Source organism: Malaclemys terrapin, chromosome 12 (assembly GCF_027887155.1).
Source record: "Malaclemys terrapin pileata isolate rMalTer1 chromosome 12, rMalTer1.hap1, whole genome shotgun sequence".
NCBI lineage: Eukaryota > Metazoa > Chordata > Testudines > Emydidae > Malaclemys > Malaclemys terrapin.
In genome coordinates this window covers 43,525,309-43,544,918 of record NC_071516.1, presented here as the reverse complement: position 1 = coordinate 43,544,918, position 19,610 = coordinate 43,525,309, and the positions used below count along the sequence as shown (strand labels likewise).

At 41.9% G+C, this 19,610-nt stretch overlaps 2 protein-coding genes across 2 annotated transcripts; both read right to left on the bottom strand.

The window, feature by feature from the left end:
* Window positions 1–1,265: 1,265 nt before the first annotated feature.
* Window positions 1,266–2,213, bottom strand: LOC128846091 (olfactory receptor 11A1-like). The gene has a single exon (XM_054045165.1). The coding sequence runs from the start codon at window positions 2,211–2,213 to the stop codon at window positions 1,266–1,268; it is 948 nt and encodes a 315-aa protein (XP_053901140.1).
* A 9,933-nt stretch (window positions 2,214–12,146) lies between these two features.
* On the bottom strand, window positions 12,147–13,094 carry LOC128847146 (olfactory receptor 6N1-like). Its single transcript, XM_054046497.1, has one exon. The coding sequence runs from the start codon at window positions 13,089–13,091 to the stop codon at window positions 12,147–12,149; it is 945 nt and encodes a 314-aa protein (XP_053902472.1). The 5' UTR covers window positions 13,092–13,094.
* Between the last annotated feature and the right edge of the window lie 6,516 nt (window positions 13,095–19,610).

Below are 19,610 nucleotides of genomic sequence, written 5' to 3'. Positions count from 1 at the left end.
AGGCTTAGATTATTATTTCAAAAAATATGCAACACAGAAAAAAGGAAGAGACAAAACTCAACCCATTATTTTATGACAATACATAACCATATTTTGACTGGACCAGCTGGTCACTTGTTAACTGGTTTGTTTTTCTTAGGAAAAGTAGATTTCTGAAGATATTACACATAGTGGATGAATAATCAGAACTAGAGTCAATTTAAAATCAACAGTTTTCAGACTGAGGGTTTTCAGTTTTTTGAACAAATCCTGAAAAAAACCTAACTTTCCATAGGGGACAAAAAAAATTCCGCCATCTTTTCTAAACAGATCCCGCCTTTGTTTCACTGGAGACATTCAAAGCATTTGTCTGAATGAAATAATAAACGAAGAATATAATAAATATAGATTAGGAAGTTCTCATAGTTATAGCTCAAACAACCTAACAAGTGTTCGGAAAATGTGTCAACAAGTACATAAAAATGCAAGAGGAAAACAGAAAATAAAATTTATTATCACTTAATACTCAACAGAAAACAGTCAAGCCAACTGGTAAGTTTCTGGTATATTTATTTTGCAGTTGGAAAGGTGATGATGAACTGAGGATGAATAGCCTGATTTAGACCCACAGAGGCCAATGGGAACCATTCTGTTTACTTGAGTGGGTGTTGGCTTTGTTTCTTAAATTTTCTTTGAAAGCCCTCAAACTTAACTGATTATTAATGTCTACAAATCAATAAAGATACAGGCTGGGGTTTTCAAGGCATCTTAACAAATTTAGATGCTCAACTCCCACTGTCTTTCAACAAAGATTGGATGCCAAGCTGCCAACCCCACCTTTGAACATTATAGGGTTATACACTTTCCTCACTCTTCCTGTATCTCCTTGCAAAACAAAAACCATGGGCAGCCAGAGGTAGAGAGACTGAAATAATACTGGGAATAAAAAAAGAATGCTTTAATCTCCCATCATGCACTTGACTGTATTTTTTATTTAGGCAAAGACAGCTGGAGCTCAGGATGGGATTTTTAAAAAAATATTTAGAGGAAGATAATTGCCTGGTTCAAATTGCATTGCACTGTAGAAATGAATGGCCCTCTAGAAATTGACACTGGCTGAGGATCTGCCATTGTTTACCTAAATAAATACAACTCTAAAAATAAAATCCTCTGTATCTTCTTCCTAAAACTCAGGATGCTTTGACTGATAAGAACGTGGACCATGTAGATTGTTCATTCCTGACTAATGATTTGATTTATTCCCATTTCAATCAGTTTCTCTGAATTCATGGGAACACCCTATACTTCTGCAGAAATTTCCTCAGGGCCTCCTTGACCTCTTTGTTTCTCAGGCTGTAGATGAGGGGATTGATCAGGGGTGTCAAGACCGTGTAGAAGACAGAAAATACTTTGTTTGGGGCTCTGAGTGCACCAGTGTTTGGTAACATGTAGACAATCATTAAGGTCCCATAGAAGATTGTAACCACAATAAGGTGGGAGGAGCAGGTGGAAAATGCCTTTTGCCTCCCAGAGGTGGAAGAGATTCTCAGGATGGCGGAGATGATGTAAACATAAGATGTCAGGGTCAACAGAAATGGGGGAACAGTGTCTATGGAGGAGAATATGAGGGTCGCTAGTGTCACCAGACTGGTGTCGCTGCAGGAGAGATTGATCACTGGGCTGAGGTCACAAAAGAAATGATCAATTTCATTAGGGCCACAGAAGGCTAATTGTGACACCAAACACATTAATATGGTAAGAACTATGAATGAACTTAGCCATGATCCAGCTGCTAGTTGGATACAGAACCTGCCATTCATACGGGTGACATAGTGCAGGGGTTTACATATCGCTAAGTATCGATCATAAGACATCACAGCTAGCAGATAACACTCAGTGGTCACTAGGAAACCAAACAAATAAAACTGCACAATGCAGCCTGTAACAGAAATGGTCCTGTCCCCAGTCAGGAAACTGGCCAGCATCCTGGGAAGGATGGTTGAGTTGCAACAGATCTCCAAGCAGGACAAATTTCCCAGGAAGAAGTACATGGGGGAGTGAAGGTGCTGATCAGTCACAACTAGTGCTACAATGAGAGTGTTTGCAGCCATGGTGACTATGTAGATCACTAGAAACAGCAGGAAGAAAAGAATTTGCAGTTCAGGAAGATTCCCAAATCCCATCAGGATGAATTCTGTGACAAATGTTTGATTTCCCTCTTCTCCTTTCTCCATGAGGTGTGTGTAGGTTTCCACTTTTGCCATTCTCTGTGTGATGTAACTGGTGATTGAGAAAAAGCAATAATCATTTAGAGAGTTTGCTGTACGGTTAAGACTTAATCAATTTCCTTCCATTTGTTTCCATAAAAATTGAGATTGCAAATCTGATTGGAGTTTATATCCTGTGTCAGCCAAGGGACTGGTTCACACCCAGATATTGAATAGGGCAGTGGCTCTCAACTGGGGTACCGATACCCTTGGGGGTAAGCAGAGGTCTTCCAGGGGGTACAACAACTAATCTAGATATTTGCCTAGCTTTACAACAGGCTAAATAAAAAACTAGTGAAGTCAGTACAAACTACAATTTCAAACAGACAAAATGAGAAAGTCAGCAATTTTTCAGAAAAAGTGTTCTGTGACACTTTTGTATTTTTATGTCTGATTTTGCAAGCAAATAGTTTTTAAGTGAGGTGAAACTTGGGGTATGCAAGACAAATCAGACTCCTGAAAGGTGTACAGTAATCTGGAAAGGTGGAGAACCACTGGCATAGGGTATTGGGATACAGATTCCCCTCCAGCCCACCCAAATAGCAGCAAAACTGTTAATTTATCACTTTTCTACTAGGACTGTAGATTATTCGCAGTTAACTGAAAAAATTAGTCACAATTAATTGCCATTTTAATTGCAATGTTAAACAATAGCATACGAATTAAACTTTATTAAATATTTTTGCATGTGTTGGTACATTTTCAAATATATTGATTTCAATTACAACACAGAATACGAAGTGTACACTGCTCACTTTATATTATTATTTTTATTACAAATATTTGCACTATAAAAATTATAAACAAAAAAATTGTATTTTTCAATTCACCTCATACAAGTACCATAGTGCAATTTCTTTATTGTGAATGTGCAACTTACAAATGTAGATTTTTTTTGTTACATAACTGCACTCAAAAACAAAACAATGCAAAACTTTAGAGCCTAAAAGTCCACTCAGTCCTATTTATTGTTCAGCCAATTGCTAAGATCAACAAGTTTGTTTACATTTACGAGAGACAATACTGTCCACTTCTTATTTACAATGTCACCAGAAAGTGAGAACAGGCGTACACATGGGACTTTTGTAGCCGGCATTGCAAGGTATGTACATACCAGTTATGCTAAACATTCATATGCCCCTTCATGCTTCAGCCACCATTCCAGAGGACATGCTTCCAAGCTGATGACACTGGTTAAAAAAAGTAATAGGTTAATTAAATTTGTGACTGAACTCCTTGGGGGAGAATTGTATGTCTCCAGCTCTATTTTATCCGCATTGTGCCATATATTTCATGTCAGAGCAGTCTTGGAAGATGACTCAGCAAATGTTCATTTTAAGAACACTTTCTCTGCAGATTTCACAAAACACAAAGAAGGTACCAATGTGAGATTTCTAAAGATAGATACAGCACTTGACTCCAGGTTTAAGAATCTGAAGTGCCTTCCAAAATCTGAGAGGTACAAGGTGTGGAGCATGCTTTCGGAAATCTTAAAAGAGCAACACTCCAACACAGAAACTACAGAACCTTAACCACCAAAAAAGAAAACCAACTTTCTGCCTGTGGCATCTGACTCAGATGATGAAAATGAGCATGCGTCGGTTCGCACTGCTTTGGATTGTTATTGAGCAGAACCCATCATCAGCATGGATCCTCTCGAACGGTGGTTGAAGCATGAAGGGACATATGAATCTTTAGCGTATCTGGGAAGTAAATATCTTGGGATGCAGGCTACAAAAGTGCCATGATAATACCTGTTCTCAGTTTCAGGTGACATTGTGGACAAGAAGCAGGCAGCATTATCACCTGCAAATGTAAACAAACTTGTTCGTCTGAGTGATTGGCTGAATAAGAAGTAGGACGGACTGGACTTGTAGGTTCTAAAGTTTTATATTGTTTTATTTTTGAATGCAGTTATTTTTGTACATAATTTGACATTTGTAAGTTGCACTTCCATGATAAAGAGATTGCACTACAGTACTTGTAATAGGTGAACTGAAAAATACCAATTTTTTGTTTTTTAAAATGTACATATTTGTAATAAAAATAAATGAAAAGTGAGCACTGTACAATTTGTATTCTGTATTATAATTGAAATCAATAGATTTGAAAATGTAGAAAACATCCAAAATATGTAAATAAATGGTATTCTATTATTGTTTAACAGTGCCATTAATGGCATGATTAATCACAAGTATTTTTTGTAATTGCTTGACAGCCCTATTTTCTACACCTGTCTCAACTTCTTTCATTCGTCAATGTATAGATATAAAGACCAAAAGGGATAATTATATCATCTCGTCTGATGTCCACTAGGACACATGGCAAAGAACGTCCCCAGTTAGCCCTGCACTGAGCTCAACTAATTGTGTAGGGTTAAAATTTATTTTCCAGAAAGCTTCCAGGGCCAAATTTCAAATATATTTGTGTGAGTTGTGGGAGTTTCAAAAGCCTCCGGGAAACTTGATTTAAATTCATTAATTTATTTATATTTATTTTATTATTTAATATTAATCATTAATTAATTGAATTGAGTTAAATAGGTTTTAGGTAGCTAAATGCTCTTAAAATCCCATTAGGTGACTAAAAACCTTTGAAAATCTGGCCCAGACTGACTTGCTCAAGGCTATACAGGAAGGCTGTGGTATATCAGAGAAGAGAAACTAAGGGCTAGTGTACACTAGAATCATTACAGCGATACTGCTGTACCGATGTAGTTGCACCGCTGTCGCATTGCTAGAATGTAGATGCTCTATGCCACCTCCCCAAGCTATGTAGGCAGAAGAGCTTCTCCTGCTGACATAACGTTGTCCACACTGGTGCTTAGGCATGGGCGGTGCATGAATCCCCTCCCCCCATTTGGGGAGGCTAGCCCCCTGTCCTGCCCTTTCCACCTAGGCCCCACCACTACCCCACCCCACCCACTCTCGCTCCCCGGGGCCAGAGAAGCCCAAAGCCACCCTCCACAGCCAGAGAGATCCAGCCCACCCACCCAAGCCACCCCAAGCCCTGGCCCACCCAAACCGCCCTAAGCCCCAGCCAGCCTGCCCACCTGAGCTGGCCCCAGTGCCTGCCCGTCCAAGCCGCCCTGTGCCCCGGCCACCCAGAGGCTCTGAACCCCGCTGTGGCTCATGCCCGGCAGGGAGCATCAGCGGAGGTTTAGAGAGGCTTGTCCTCCCTCAGCCCCTATTATGTGCCACCCATGCACATAGGTCAGTGTAATTTATGATGCTCAGGGCGGTGACTTAATCACATCCTAAGTGACATAAATTATACCAAAGTAAGCACTAGTGTGTACAAGCCCCAAGTCACCCAATGACAGACGAGCGTCGTAATCACTGGAGTATCCTTCCTCTTAAAAACTGAGATCGAGCAATAAATGGCCAGGCAACGTTTGTTACACAGGTACCCCTGCTTCCTAATCTGTAAGGATTTCCAGTTGCTATTCAAGGCAATGCCAATTTACTAGGTGGCCTATAGAAATGATGCATGTTTATGTTCTACAGAAAGGCATTGAAATGTAAGCAGATCCAAAACGCACTTTCCTAAAAAAACAGGCGCGACAATAGCCAAGGAGGCTTTCTAAAATATGAGTAAAGTGAAGGGGGACAACTCAAGGCAAGTTAGAAATATCTTAGGGTGGAACCCCTGGTCCTGGTGTAAGTAGGTTTTGGTCTTAATTGGCTTTGATGAGTCTTTTAAATAAATGCTAGTGGTTTTGAAAATGCTATCCATATTGGTAGCTCTTCATATGGGAATTACACAGATGTTAATTAAGACAATGTTTACTATAAAAAAACAATGAGAAACTAGGAAATAATTAACTATGGTAGCAGAAATACAGATATGGCAAAAGGCAGACTGAATGTTAGTTAATCAAGGGGCATGATTATAAGTGATTACATGAACGGTAATAGTCTAATTTTACATTAGACATGCCCATTAAGATATGGTGAGAGAAAGCATCACCCCGGAATGGTGTCATTTCATTTTAGAGTGTGCGTATATAATCCCGTATGTGACTATATTGCAATACCTGCTCGCTTTAGCTAACCAGTTTATTCTAAATAAAGCTTTTAATTGTTTCGCTCATTGTGCCATTCCCAGTGCTCCAGTAACCTGAATTATCCATCACCACCCTGGAGGCTCAAACCTTAAAGAATTCAGGTTGGTTTTATTGTTTATCGTTGAACTACTAACTGGGAATAGATAAATCTAAGGTTACAACATCCCATTCCTACATGGTGCTCAGTACCGCCAAAGAAATGATGCATGCCCTCAACTACCTCTGCAATCCAGGGAGAAGATACTCAGTGGCAGACTTGTGTCATCTCCCAAGACTGGGCTGAGGAGGTGCATAGGAATCAGCCCCACAAGAAAGTCTGGAGAGGTGGCTGAGAAACTGAGGTGGAAAGTTCCCTGAGAACGAGATGAGATGTTAGGGAGAGAGAGACGGGCAGAGAGCAGGAGTGTGAAGGACAGATAGACAGGGGTGTGTAAGATGATGGATAGACAGACAGAAGGGTGTTTATATGGGGTAGATAGATGTTTAAGGGGATAGAAAGAGAGAGAAATGTGTAAAGGGTGGATAGAGGGATTATTAGGGATATATAGGGGGATTGTTTAAGAGGTTCAATAGAGGGATAAATAGATGTGTAAGGGTATAGCTAGATAAATAGATGGCTGTGTAAAGGACTTGATAAAGAGATATATAGGTATGTGTGTGTATAGACAGATCTCTTTTAAGTTTCATCAGTTTCCCAAGAAATATATCAAGGTGAGATGCTAAAGTCATCACTCAGGCAAAGCTCCCAGAGAGCGAGGACACTGCCCAAGAGGAGTGTCTTTCAGATTAATGGTTGTATCCAAGGAAGATACTGGGGGATTGCCCTGAGACTGGCAACACTCACCTTTAATCCTCAACAGGAAGCAATGACCTATCCATCAACTGTGACCGGATCTGGTCTTCCTGTCAGACTTGCCCTCTCAGTTCCTCCAGAGACTCTTACATGTTGCTGTTGGGTTGGTTCTCTCCTGCGCCCAGCGTGATTGTTTGCACCACACAAACCCTTATACAACTCCTGCTCTGCATTCTTGAGGGTTTATAAGGTACAGCAGCCTCCTCTGGCCCTTCCTGCTGCTGGGCTCTCCCTTGAGCCCTGCTACTGGTGAGCACTTAGAGTTACCTTCACAAGGGAATTAACACTGTGCTGTTTGTTAGAACAGTGTAACACCAAAGCCAATGCCAGCGGCATTTGAATCCCAAAGGAAATCTCCTTTTCCCATACGTGCTATGCATGTGTCAAGAGCCCAAGAAAACGGGAAATAAGTTGCCATGCCTTTAATGGTAACATTTAGCTCTAACAGACCTTTTGCCATCCGTAGATCTCAAAGCACATTACACAGCATGGCCAGTATCATTATCCCCATTATACAGAGGCACAGAGAAGGGATCTGTTTCCCATAGTGTCATTAAATAGGGTATTGGCATAGCTGGGAATAGCCCCCACACAGTGAGAGATTGCACACACACACACACACACACACACACACACACACACACACACACAGTGAGAGATTGTCCCGGACCCCTCAAACTTACAACTGAAATAGAGAAATAGTGGGTGGTAAAAGACAAGCAACAGAACCCAGGTCTCCTCACCCACTGGAGCACCATGTAAGACTTAAGGTGCTATGCAAAGTCTCCATAGCTCAGGCATTAGAGAACTGGCTTGTAAACCCAGGGTGAAATTTCACTCTGCCCTGTTAAATCATTTTTTGCTGGGTCTCTAGGGTAGCAGTCTGTCCATCCACTTGTGGTGCTAGAGGACATGGGTTGAAATGTCCAGGAGGTACAGTTGGGGGAGTGAAAATTGTTTACCTTTTTGCTAGTGAGGGTAGTTAACCATGGGTACAATTTATAAGGCGTCATGGCAGGGTCCACATCCCTGGCCATTTTAAAATCAAGATCGGATGTTTTCCTAAAAGATATGCTGCAGTTCACAAAGGAATTATTTCGGGCAAGGCCTATGTTCTGTATTATACAGGAGTTCAGACCAGATTATAACAATTGTCCCTTTTGGCCTTGGAATTTACGACTCTATGATTAAGGCAATCATGTGCCATGTGGGCTTGGCAGGGTTCCTAGGAGGTGCTAGATCTAAAATCACAGCTCTATTTCTCTTGCTTGCCTCTGACAACTTCCTGGAGCTCATAGAAACTTGCCTGTTCTGCAACATTATCAGCAAATTTCCGCTTTCTGAGTTCGGAACTAATTCCTGTCTATCTCTCTGGTAGTATACTCCATAGCACCCACCACTGCAGTGCCAAAGTCATTTCAATATCTGAAACGCGGTGCATTCATATCATGGACTCTACTTGCATGCCAAAGGGTGGGAGAAGGGGATGGATGCTCTGATAGAGTCATCTTTCCCAATTCAAATAATTGTAATCCAATTTTCATATCTCAGCCTCCCTCAAATGCTCCTCCCAAACATCACCTCTAGACATAAGATACTAACGATACCTCAATAGAACAAGCAATGTCTCAGCCCTCTCATCTCAATGCTTCCCAAACAGCTGGCTAAACAAATTGGCCTTTGAGAGCACCCTAGGAGTTGATATATCATGGGATTATTTCAGAACAGGAGTGGAGGACATTCCATAGCTCCCATGCTTTTGCAGAGAATCCCCTCCAGCCACCTCCTCCCTGCTACACTCAGGGATATCTAGCATGAGAATTTCTGTTGTTCACAGTTATTGCAGTGGTTCATGGGGGGAGAGGTGGACTCTCAGATAGGCTGATCCCAGGCCACATAGTGCTGAGGAGGTCAAAAGCAGTATCTTACAATGCAACCAGGTTCCAGGGTCTGTCTACAGGGTACACAAATTATGGAGTGGGTATCCATCTTGTACACCAGCTCCAACTTCCAATGGGCTCTAAGATGAGGCCCCTTTGTGGAGAGTCATCTGGGATTTTCAAAGCGGTCTAAAGGCCCAAATCCCACTGAATTTCAATGCCTTAAAAATAATCTGGTAGAGAGCAGCAAAGGATGATACAGGGAAAAAGGTTTATTGTAAGTGGAAATACCCAGGAGGTAGTGGGAGGAAGGGAGATAGGACCAGGTTTTAAATCCTTGGAAACCAGATACTTTTCATGAACAAAAATTTATTCAGGCAAAAGCCCAATTTTCATTCAACAAACAGTAAAGTAGGAAAATTTTCAACTAGCCCTACTTCAGTGATCTTTGGATCAGGCCCCAGTTTCCAGGAAGCCCTGCCCTCTTGGGTCCCTTGGAAAATCCCAGTGACAGTGACTTGCCAAAGGTCATACAAGAAACCTGTGGCAGAGGAAGGATATGAAAAGAGGTCCCAGTCTCCTATAGGCTCCTTTGGAAATCCCAGCCCTAGCCTCCAAATGACAAAGGCATGGATTCCTAGATTTTAAGGCCAGAAGGTGTCATGCGATCATCTCATCTACCCTCTTGTATAACACCAGACCAGAGAGCTTCACCTTGTAATCCTTGTGCTGAGCCCCATAATCTGTGTTTGTGCCATAAACACATCTAGTCTGGATGTGAAGACACCAAGAGATGGGGGAATCCATCACTTCCCTTGGGAGTTTGTCCCATGGTTAATCAACCTCACTTTTAAAAATACTATGCCTAATTTGAACATTTTTGCTTTGATATCCAGCCATTGGTTCTTGTTTTTGCCTTTCTCTGCTAGATTAAAGAGCCCTTTGGTATCTGGTATTTCACCCCATGAAGGTATTGGTAGCAGGATATGCATCTAGAGAATAAGATCATGCCCTTTTGGCCTGGTGTAGGCCTTCCTGACCACTGTGGCTTCAAAACACTGCTGTTGGTCTAGTTACACTCCCAGATAATACACACAGGAACTTCACCTGTCCTCCATGAGATCTTGAAGATAATCTCTAATGGTTCAGAGATTGCTGTAGCTAGTTCCAAAAATGTGTGAGGGTGAACTTCATCAGCCATAGCTACCTTAAAAACAACTGATGTATCTATATGCTAGTATGTGAAAGCTCTTTCTCTAAGAATTCTGGCAGTTGGGCCAAGTAATCCACCATCTATACAGTCTCGCTCGTACAACCCATGAAATTGTTGCCTGCAAATTAGCTGCAGAATAATGGTGAGAATTGGTTGAATTACCTTTGATATCACAATGGTCTGGGACTCTTAGTATAGCATAGATTCTTGCCTTAATGTAGCTGAAAGCCTGTGCTATCACACAGGTGTCCTTTGTAAATGACTGAGAACTTAAACACTGGAGGGTAACAGACCAGAAATCCCATTGATGGTTGAACTTGCTGATATTTGGACAAAAAAAGTGCTTATCCATACTTATAGCAGTTTCCTTTGCTTCACACTGACCCCACAGACAATCTAGGTTTCAGAGTGACAACCATGGAATATGCTTATATAGATTCTTTATTCTCTTCTTTCGTATTACAACCCAAGATCCTTCTGCCTTGGTGTTAATATTCATTGCTGGACAAGGTCCTAACAGTGGTATAGTGGTAAAAAAAAGAAGTGAGTAAACTAACTTAAACTAAACTCCATATACCCCAAATGAGAAATGGGTGAACAGAGTTTACCCATCTTTACCCTGGATGACGCCACTGGTTTTATTTAGTTAAATGTGGTATTACTCATTAATATGCATATATTATAAATTCATGAACTTATAATTCAGTGTGTTGATATGAAAAATTATTTAATTACAAGACTATTAAAAGGTGACAGATAAATAATACAAGGTTTAGAGATGGTCACAATATGTCATTTGAAACTTTATTTTCAATGAAAAATTGCCTTTCTAAAAAACAAAACCATTTGTGAATATTTTCATGTTCTCTTTATTTGACAAAAACAAAGACAAACAACTAAAAGCTCTGAACATTTTTGTTTCTTGCAAATAAAATATTGATTAGTTTGAGGTTTTCCTCCTTTCTGGCTATTGATTTCCTTCTTCCTTCCCCACTTTTCCAAGGCAAAATGGAAAAAAAGACAAATAAAGAGACAGAAATGAAAATGGACATTTTTGAGGGGAAAAAAGGGATTTTGGTTTTTGGCCTTTTTTATTGAAAATACTTACCATTTTCTAACCAGCTCTAGGAAGGGGACACAGCAGATATGAAGCATTCCAGGTTAAGAGTTACAGTGAGCATGGCTATTGTAAAAGTTACAACTGTTTTGATTTTTAAGGTTTCCGAGTAGCAGCCGTGTTAGTCTGTATCCGCAAAAAGAACAGGAGTACTTGTGGCACATTAGAGACTAACAAATTTATTAGAGCATAAGCTTTCGTGGACTACAGCCCACTTCTTCGGATGGATCAAGTACTCCTGTTTTTTTTTATTTTTAAGATACATTTGATCCTATATGGCCCATTTTCAATACACGAGATCTGTGCAAAGTCTACTGAAATCAATGGAAGACTCCTAGGCTGTGATTTTCAAATGAGGGGATTAGGTGAGACTGATTAGAACGGGGCACATGATTCTTTTAGGCCATTTAACATATCCCCACCATGCCAGTGCTTTATTCTGCATAACCACATTTCTACACATGGCATTTGGTTTTGCAAATAATAGAGCCAGCTTCTACTACCGTTGCCCATATTTTGTAATAACTTACTTTGCCAAGAGGCTCATCAATCTGAATAGTATCGCTTCAGGAACAAGGCTCTGATTCTTACACTACATTGTGGAACCTTGAACCGATGAGATGCAGCCAGCTGGACTGGGATTAAGGAGGAGGAGTGGTAAAAAAATTCCCCATACTAACTCCACAGCCAAAGTTGCTGTCAGTGGCCAGAGTTAGAGGTGTCCTAAATGGTGCCATGGCTAATAAATCCAGTCCGATTTATTCCAATGCATTAAAACATGTGATACCTAGAGCAAACTTTTCTCAGGGCCTCCTTGACCTCCCTGTTTCTCAGGCTGTAGATGAGGGGGTTGACCAAAGGAGTTAGAATGGTGTAGAAGACAGAGAACACTTTGTTCAGGTCTCTCAGTGTGTCAGCGTCTGGTAACATATAGACAATGATTATAGTCCCATAGAAAATTGTCACCACAATGAGGTGGGAGGAGCAGATGGAAAAGGCCTTTTGCCTCCCAGCAGTGGAAGGGATTCTCAGAATAGTGGTGATGATACAAACATAGGATGTCACGGTTAATAGAAATGCGGACAGTGCATCTATGGAGGTGAGGATGAAACTCAGCAGTGTGATCAGGTTGGTGTCATCACAGGAACGTTTTATTACTGGGATGAGATCACAAAAGAAATGATCAATTTCCTTAGGGCCGCAGAACTTTAATTGTGACATCAAACATACTATGGTGGTACTGGCCACAAATGAACTTATCCAAGATCCGGCTGCTACCTGTATACAGAACCTGCCATTCATTAAGGCTGCATAGTGCAGGGGTTTGCATATCGCTAAGTACCTATCATAGGACATCACAGCTAGCAGGTAACACTCAGTGGTCACTAGGAAACCAAACCAATAAAACTGCATTATGCAGCCACTAACAGAAATTATTCTGTCCCCAGACAGGAGACTGGCCAGCAGCCTAGGCAGGATGGTGGAGGTGTAGCAGGTCTCCAAGAAGGACAAATTCCCCAGGAAGAAGTACATGGGGGTGTGAAGATGCTGATCAGCCACAACTAACACAATGATGAGGATGTTCCCAGCCATGGTCACAACATAGATAATTAGAAACAGCAGGAAGAGGAAATTTTGCAGTTCACGAAGACTCCCAAATCCTAGGAGGATGAATTCTGTGATGGAGGTCTGATTTCCCCCTTCTTCTTTCTTCATCACATATACCTAGGAAGGGAGAACAACAACAACAAAGAGTGGAAGAATTCGCTCTCCTCTTAAGTTAGATAAAGGTTCATTTGTTCAAATACATAACTGTTCAAAAAGGAAAATTATCTTGTAGGATTGAGTAACTGAAACATTTAAGACTCTAAGGAACACAGGAATGGCCCTAGAGCAATTGATTCATAAATTCCAAAGCCAGAAGGGACCATTGTGATCATCTGTCTGACCCACTCTACAACACAGGCCATAGAAATTCCCCAAAATAATGATCCATCAAGCTTGGGTTCTTGCTATATCAGAGAATTTAAACTCCCCTAATGGACATTTTTTCAATATCATTGTGATGATTTGGAAACTCTCTCTGTACAGTGTGTGAATTTTGTGTGAGATGATGAACTCTTGGTTTGTATCTTTACCAAGCTTCAAAATCCATTTTGAATTTGCAGCCCTTTTCCTTCTCACTTGTTGGTTTTCCTCCACGTTAGACTGAAATTCCAAAGGTGGGTGGTAAAAAGGTAAGAAAAGGGTCATTGACTTGAGTGCCTGGCCATTGAAATATAATCACCCTAGACAAATTATTGACCACTGCCCAGGGGAATTAGTTTAACAGGGGAGTGGTCTGCTGGCAATGAGGTCACCTGGTAGGATTCTGTGGTCACCTGTTGAGGATGAGTATGGAGCCACCAGACAGAGGAGACTAGAAGGTTATAAAGGGCAGAAACTGCTCTACTTCCTCTCTCTCTGTGGCCATTTTTCACCATCTCAAGAGGAGGGAAGCTGCTGCAGGAATGGAATGAGGCAAGGAGGAAAGGGATGCCCCCTAGCTGAACACAGATGGTCCCCTTTGGGAAGGATGACCTGGAGTGAGGGGCAATGCATCTAGGGTTCATGGCAGCAATACCGTCCAAGGACAAGGAAGAATTTGTGCCTTGGGGAAGTTTTTAAACTAATCCGGTAGAAACAAGCTTAGGGGGTCTTTCATGCGGGTCCCCACATCTGTACCCTAGAGTTCAGAGTGTGGGGGAACCCTGACAGCACTGGTAGCAGGGACCCGGCAGCTGAGCCATATGGTTGCAGCTCTCAGGAGGGAGTTGTCATAGTTCAGGGTAACAGCACCCATATTCCCCTCTCTGTGGTCCACCAAGGGCATCCACTTAAAGATTTGCCGGCTCCCAGACATCACCTCTTTTGGCCAGAGACCTTCACCTCACTCTCTCTTTAACGGGGTATTTCCAGATTGCAAAGTTTCCTGCCTTCACTCTGATATCCACAGCAAGCCAGACTGTCTAAACAGGCCAGTGTCTGTGTTTTGTTTTCTCTCCAAAGGCTATGAAAGGCCGTAATTGCCAGCAGTTACAAATTACCACAGCTCTTTATAAGCAAGCACATTACAGAAAAAACATAATAATAATAATAATGAATAATAATAAATCCTACATGTGTCATAACTATAAAGGGAAGGGTAACAGCCCTCCTGTGTACAGTACTATAAAATCCCTCCTGGCCAGAGACTCCAACATCCTTTTCCCTGTAAAGGGTTAAGAAGCTCAGGTAACCTGGCTGACACCTGACCCAAAGGACCAATAAGGGGACAAGATACTTTCAAATCTTGGTGGGGGGAAGGCTTTTGTTTGTGCTCTTTGTTTTGGGGGTTGTTCGCTCTTGGGACTGAGAGGGACCAGACATCAATCCAGGTTCTCCAAATCTTTCTGAACAAGTCTCTCATATTTTCAACTTCTAAGTAAACAGCCAGGCAAGGCGTGTTAGTTTTTATCTTTGTTTTCTCAACTTGTAAATGTACCTTTTTGCTAGAGTGTTTATCTCTGTTTGCTGTAACTTTGACCCTAAGGCTAGAGGGGATTCCTTTGGACTCTTTAAGTTTGATTACCCTGTAAAGTTATTTTCCATCCTGATTTTACAGAGATGATTTTTACCTTTTTCTTTAATTAAAGCCTTCTTTTTAAGAACCTGATTGATTTTTCCTTGTTTTTAGATCCAAGGGGTTTGGATCTTGATCCACCAGGAGTTGGTGGGAGAAAGGAGGAGGATGGTTAATTTCTCCTTGTTTTAAGATCCAAGGGGTTTGGATCTGTATTCACCAGGGACTTGGTGAAGAGTCTCTCAAGGCTACCCAGGGAAGGGAATTAGCACTTTGGGAGTGGTGACAGCAGACCAGATCTAAGCTGGTAGTTAAGCTTAGAAGTTTTCATGCAGGTCCCCACATTTGTACCCTAAAGTTCAGAGTGGGGAAGCAGCCTTGACAACATACATGCTAAAAAGCTTATCAGAATCTACCCTGACCATGGGGTCTGGTATGCATCAATCCTTCAGAACCCACAACTGGATGTTCCCAGTGGTTATGACTCATAAAACTATTTGAGATTCAGAACCTTAATCCCAACTGGGCAGCTCAGTCTTTATTCAGCTCGGGCCTTTGGACTTCAACAGAATAGGTAATTAGCAGATGATCACCCTCTCCTTGGACATAGCTTCAAATGGCTGGGTTTTTGAATAACCAAAAGTGGAGAATTTGCATTCTTTCCCCCCTCACCATTCCCCAGGAAAACCACTTAATGTTTTTGGTCCCCAAAGTCCATTCTTGTCCAGCCCATTGTTCAATACATTCCTTTGAACCCCCAGGTCTCATGTCTGTCACATCTCCCCTCCACCCCCGGAGAGGTTACAAACTAGCCCAGCCCACAACAATACATAATTTATTAATTTCATACAATGGAAGATACTTAAACTTAATTCAATAAGTTCTCCCAAAGACATGGCAGGAAATAGCCATATCATTTCACAGGAGTCTTAGATGGAGGGTCCCCCAGGCCAGGACAGTGCCAAGGCTTTGTCGAGACCCATAAGGCTTAAAATTCCCAAAGATCCAGTGACTGGGTTCCTTCCCAGCAATCTGGTGGTCTGCCAGCATGGTGAGCCTGACCGGGTCTGTGACAATCATATGTATGAGGTATTTTTTCCCCCCATGTAGTTAATTATTGGCCTGTTTCATGAAGCAGAAAAGCTGATCTCTCTTATACATTGGTAACCTCGCTAGTGTAACTGTGTGTATTTATTTATTCTTATATGGCCCTCACAACTGTAGTTCTGACCACCTGTCACAGATATGGTCAGGCACCCTCTGCCAGCTGCCCACCAGCCTGCTGTGAGGGGAATCCAAGCCCCTGGACCTGTCTGGAGTCCAGTCACCACCCCAGCTTTTGGGGTCCCTAGGCCCGCTCTCGGAATGCAGAGCATCTAATTCGCCTTTCTGAATGCTGGCACCTCCTGTCCAGTGCCTGAGCTCCTTGCTGACCCTTCAAGATTCCCTCATCGCTTGAATAAACCTCTCCCATAAATTCACACCAGAGCACGAGCCTTCTGTTTTACCATTCAGCTCTCTCAGGGGGCACATGGCCATTGTGAAGCAAATAACACTCATAGGCATAGACATGCTGTGTTGTTCTTTTATACTTAGTACATATAAAGGGTTTGAACAGGGGAATCTCCCCCTCTAAGGAGAGTGCCCTAACTGCTCGGTTACGGGAAAGAGATAAAGGGTGGCTTCCCTGCTTCCTAATTTCTAAAGTTTTCAACTCATCATTACAGTGTGCTGGTCCTAGGAGCGGATGGATGCCCACCTGAATGGTGTTCAGAGCCCTCAGCAATCACAGAGGTGGGAACAGGAGACAACTCAGACCTTACATGGCTGGGCTCAGAAGAGCATGACAAATCTTAGCACCTCCATTTGGGAGGGTCTGGAGACAGGCCTGAGAAAGAGTTGAGAAAGTGAGGGAAGACACCTGAGAGAATTATGAGATGTCAGAGAGAGAGAGAAGGCCTTGCTGAGGTGAGGAAAGGGGAAAGAGATAAAACGGGAACACAATCCAGCCCAAACTACAGTCCAGTGGATGTGTGTTACTGTGGAACTGCAGGCAACTTCTGTGCTGGCTTCTTGCTCTGAAATGCTGTTGTAACTCAGTATTCCCAGATAGTCTCTACAAGGTTTCAGCTCAGGGGAGAATGGGCTGTGATACAGAAAGGTGACTGCCCCTGCAAATTGCATTCCTGCGGAGCAGATCAGGTTGGGTTTCTTCCCAATAGGTCAAGTTTTCCATCATAAAATTTCCAGGGCTTTGCCCAGAAATGATCCAACTTACCTTTAATCCTCAACATGAAGCAGCGATCTCTCCATTGATAGAGACTGGGAGTAGAGAATGGGATCTGATTTCCATCCTCACTCTGCTATCTCAGACAATCTCATTCACTCCGCAGAGACAACTACATTGCTGGGATAGGATGGGCTGCTCTAGGCTGATTCATACCCCTGCTCGCTCCATTTTTACAGGATTTATAGGGGAAAGCAGCCTCAGACTGGCTCTTGCTGCTGCTCGGCTCTCCCTGGAGGCGGCTGATAATGATCACGTTTAAATTCATGGGGAAATTAACACCATGTTGTTTGTCAAAACAGTGTAAACATCAAGGCCATTGAAAAAAGAAAACAAATTAAAAATTACTTAGATAAGTTAGATGTCTTCAAGTTGCCAGGTCTTGATGAAATATATCCTAGAATACTCAAGCTGACTGAGCAGGCATCTGACCCATTAGCAATTGCCTTTGCAAAGTCATTGAACATGGGAAAGATTCCAAAGGAGTGGAAAGGGGCAAATATATTGCCCATCTATAAAAAGGAAATAAGGACAACCCAGGGAATTACAGACCAGTCTGTTTAACTTCAACACTCAGAAAGATAAAGGAGTAAATAACCAAGAAAACATTTAGAGGATAATAAGGTAATGAGTAACAGTCAACATGGATTTGTCAAGAACAAATTTTATCAAACCAACCTAGTAGTTTTCTTTAACAGGGTAACAAGCCTTCTGGATTGTGGGAAGTTGTAGATGCGGTGCATCTTGACTTTAGTAAGGCTTTTGATACCATCTTGCATGACCTTCTCATAAACAAACTAGGGAAATACAACTTAGATAGAACTACTATAAAGTGGGTGCATAACTGATTGAAAAAACATACCCAGAGTCATCAGTGGTTCACAGTCAAGATGGAAAAGCGTATCAAGGGGGTCCCAGAGAGATCGGTCCTGGGTCCAATTCTGTTAAATAGCTTCATCAATGATTTAGATAATGGCCTAGAGAGTACACTTATAAAGTTTGCGGCCGATACCAAGCTGGGAGGGGTTGCAAGTGCTTAGGAGGATAGGATTAAAATTAAAAATGATCTGGACAAAATGGAGAAATGGTCTGAAGTCAATAAGAGGAAATTCCATAAGGACGAATGTAAAGTACTCCATTTAGGAAGGAACAATCAGTTGCACACACACAAAATGGGAAATGACTGCCTAGGAAGGAGTACTGTGGAAAGGGATCTGGGGGTCATAGTGGACCACAAGCTAAATATGAGTCAACAGTGTAACACTAATGCAAAAAATCAAACATCATTCTGGGATGTATTAGCAGGAATGTTGTAAGCAAGACACAAGAAGTAATTCTTCCGCTCTTCTCAACAGTGATACGGTCTCAACTGGAGTATTGTGTCCAGTTCTGGGCACCACATTTCAGGAAAGATATGGAGAAATTGGAGAAAGTCCAGAGAAGAGCAACACAAATGACTAAAGACTTCAGAATACAGATACCATGTCCACCCAACTATCTATGAGTGGAGGGAAACTGAGGCACATTGTCATCCAGATCCTAGGATGAGGAAATCAACATTGGCACACATGGACATACAACAAGCCAATTCCATTTGAGCTGAGTTAGATGTTTACACTGATTTTGTCCATCACGCTGAATGTCTGGTTTGCCTCATCCTGACACAGATGTCACCTCCAATTCCCCGCCTTGGGGTCATGTTGTATTTCAGGTTGCCATCTCCATATCCAACATAATTCCACTTCCCCAATACATCACTAGCTCCACCGCTAACACAGAGTAGAATAATAGATAAAAGGCTTCAAAAATTTAACTACCTGAAGACACCTAGTAAACTATTAACTCTGAGTAGGACTGCACTCCCGGAATTATCCCTTTGAAATCAATGTGAGCCCAGATGGAGGTAGGTGCTACTCAATGTGAGTAGGTTATTAGCATCTCATCCTCATCTAATAAATTGGTGAGGAACATGTAAGTACCTAGCATGTCCAGATGGATGGTCAGAGAGATAGATAGAGGGATGTGTATACACATAGATCACTATCTTGTCCTGGATTTCATAAGGAGCCTGCTCGAGTTAGACACCCAACATGCACCGACATTTGATCTCATTCCAAATGCCATTCAATAACGAACATAGGAAAATAATGGAAGGTGTCAGAAATGTAGCTTGTCTTCTCCCTGTCTCCTAACACAAGAACAATGGGAGAGTCAATGACATTGAAAGGGAACTGAAACTGCTAAAACCAAATACTTTACACAACCTCCCTATCCCTCAGCTTCCCCCAGACATCCCACCCAACACACAGCTACCTCCAAATTCCAGCTAACCTCAGACAATCCTGTG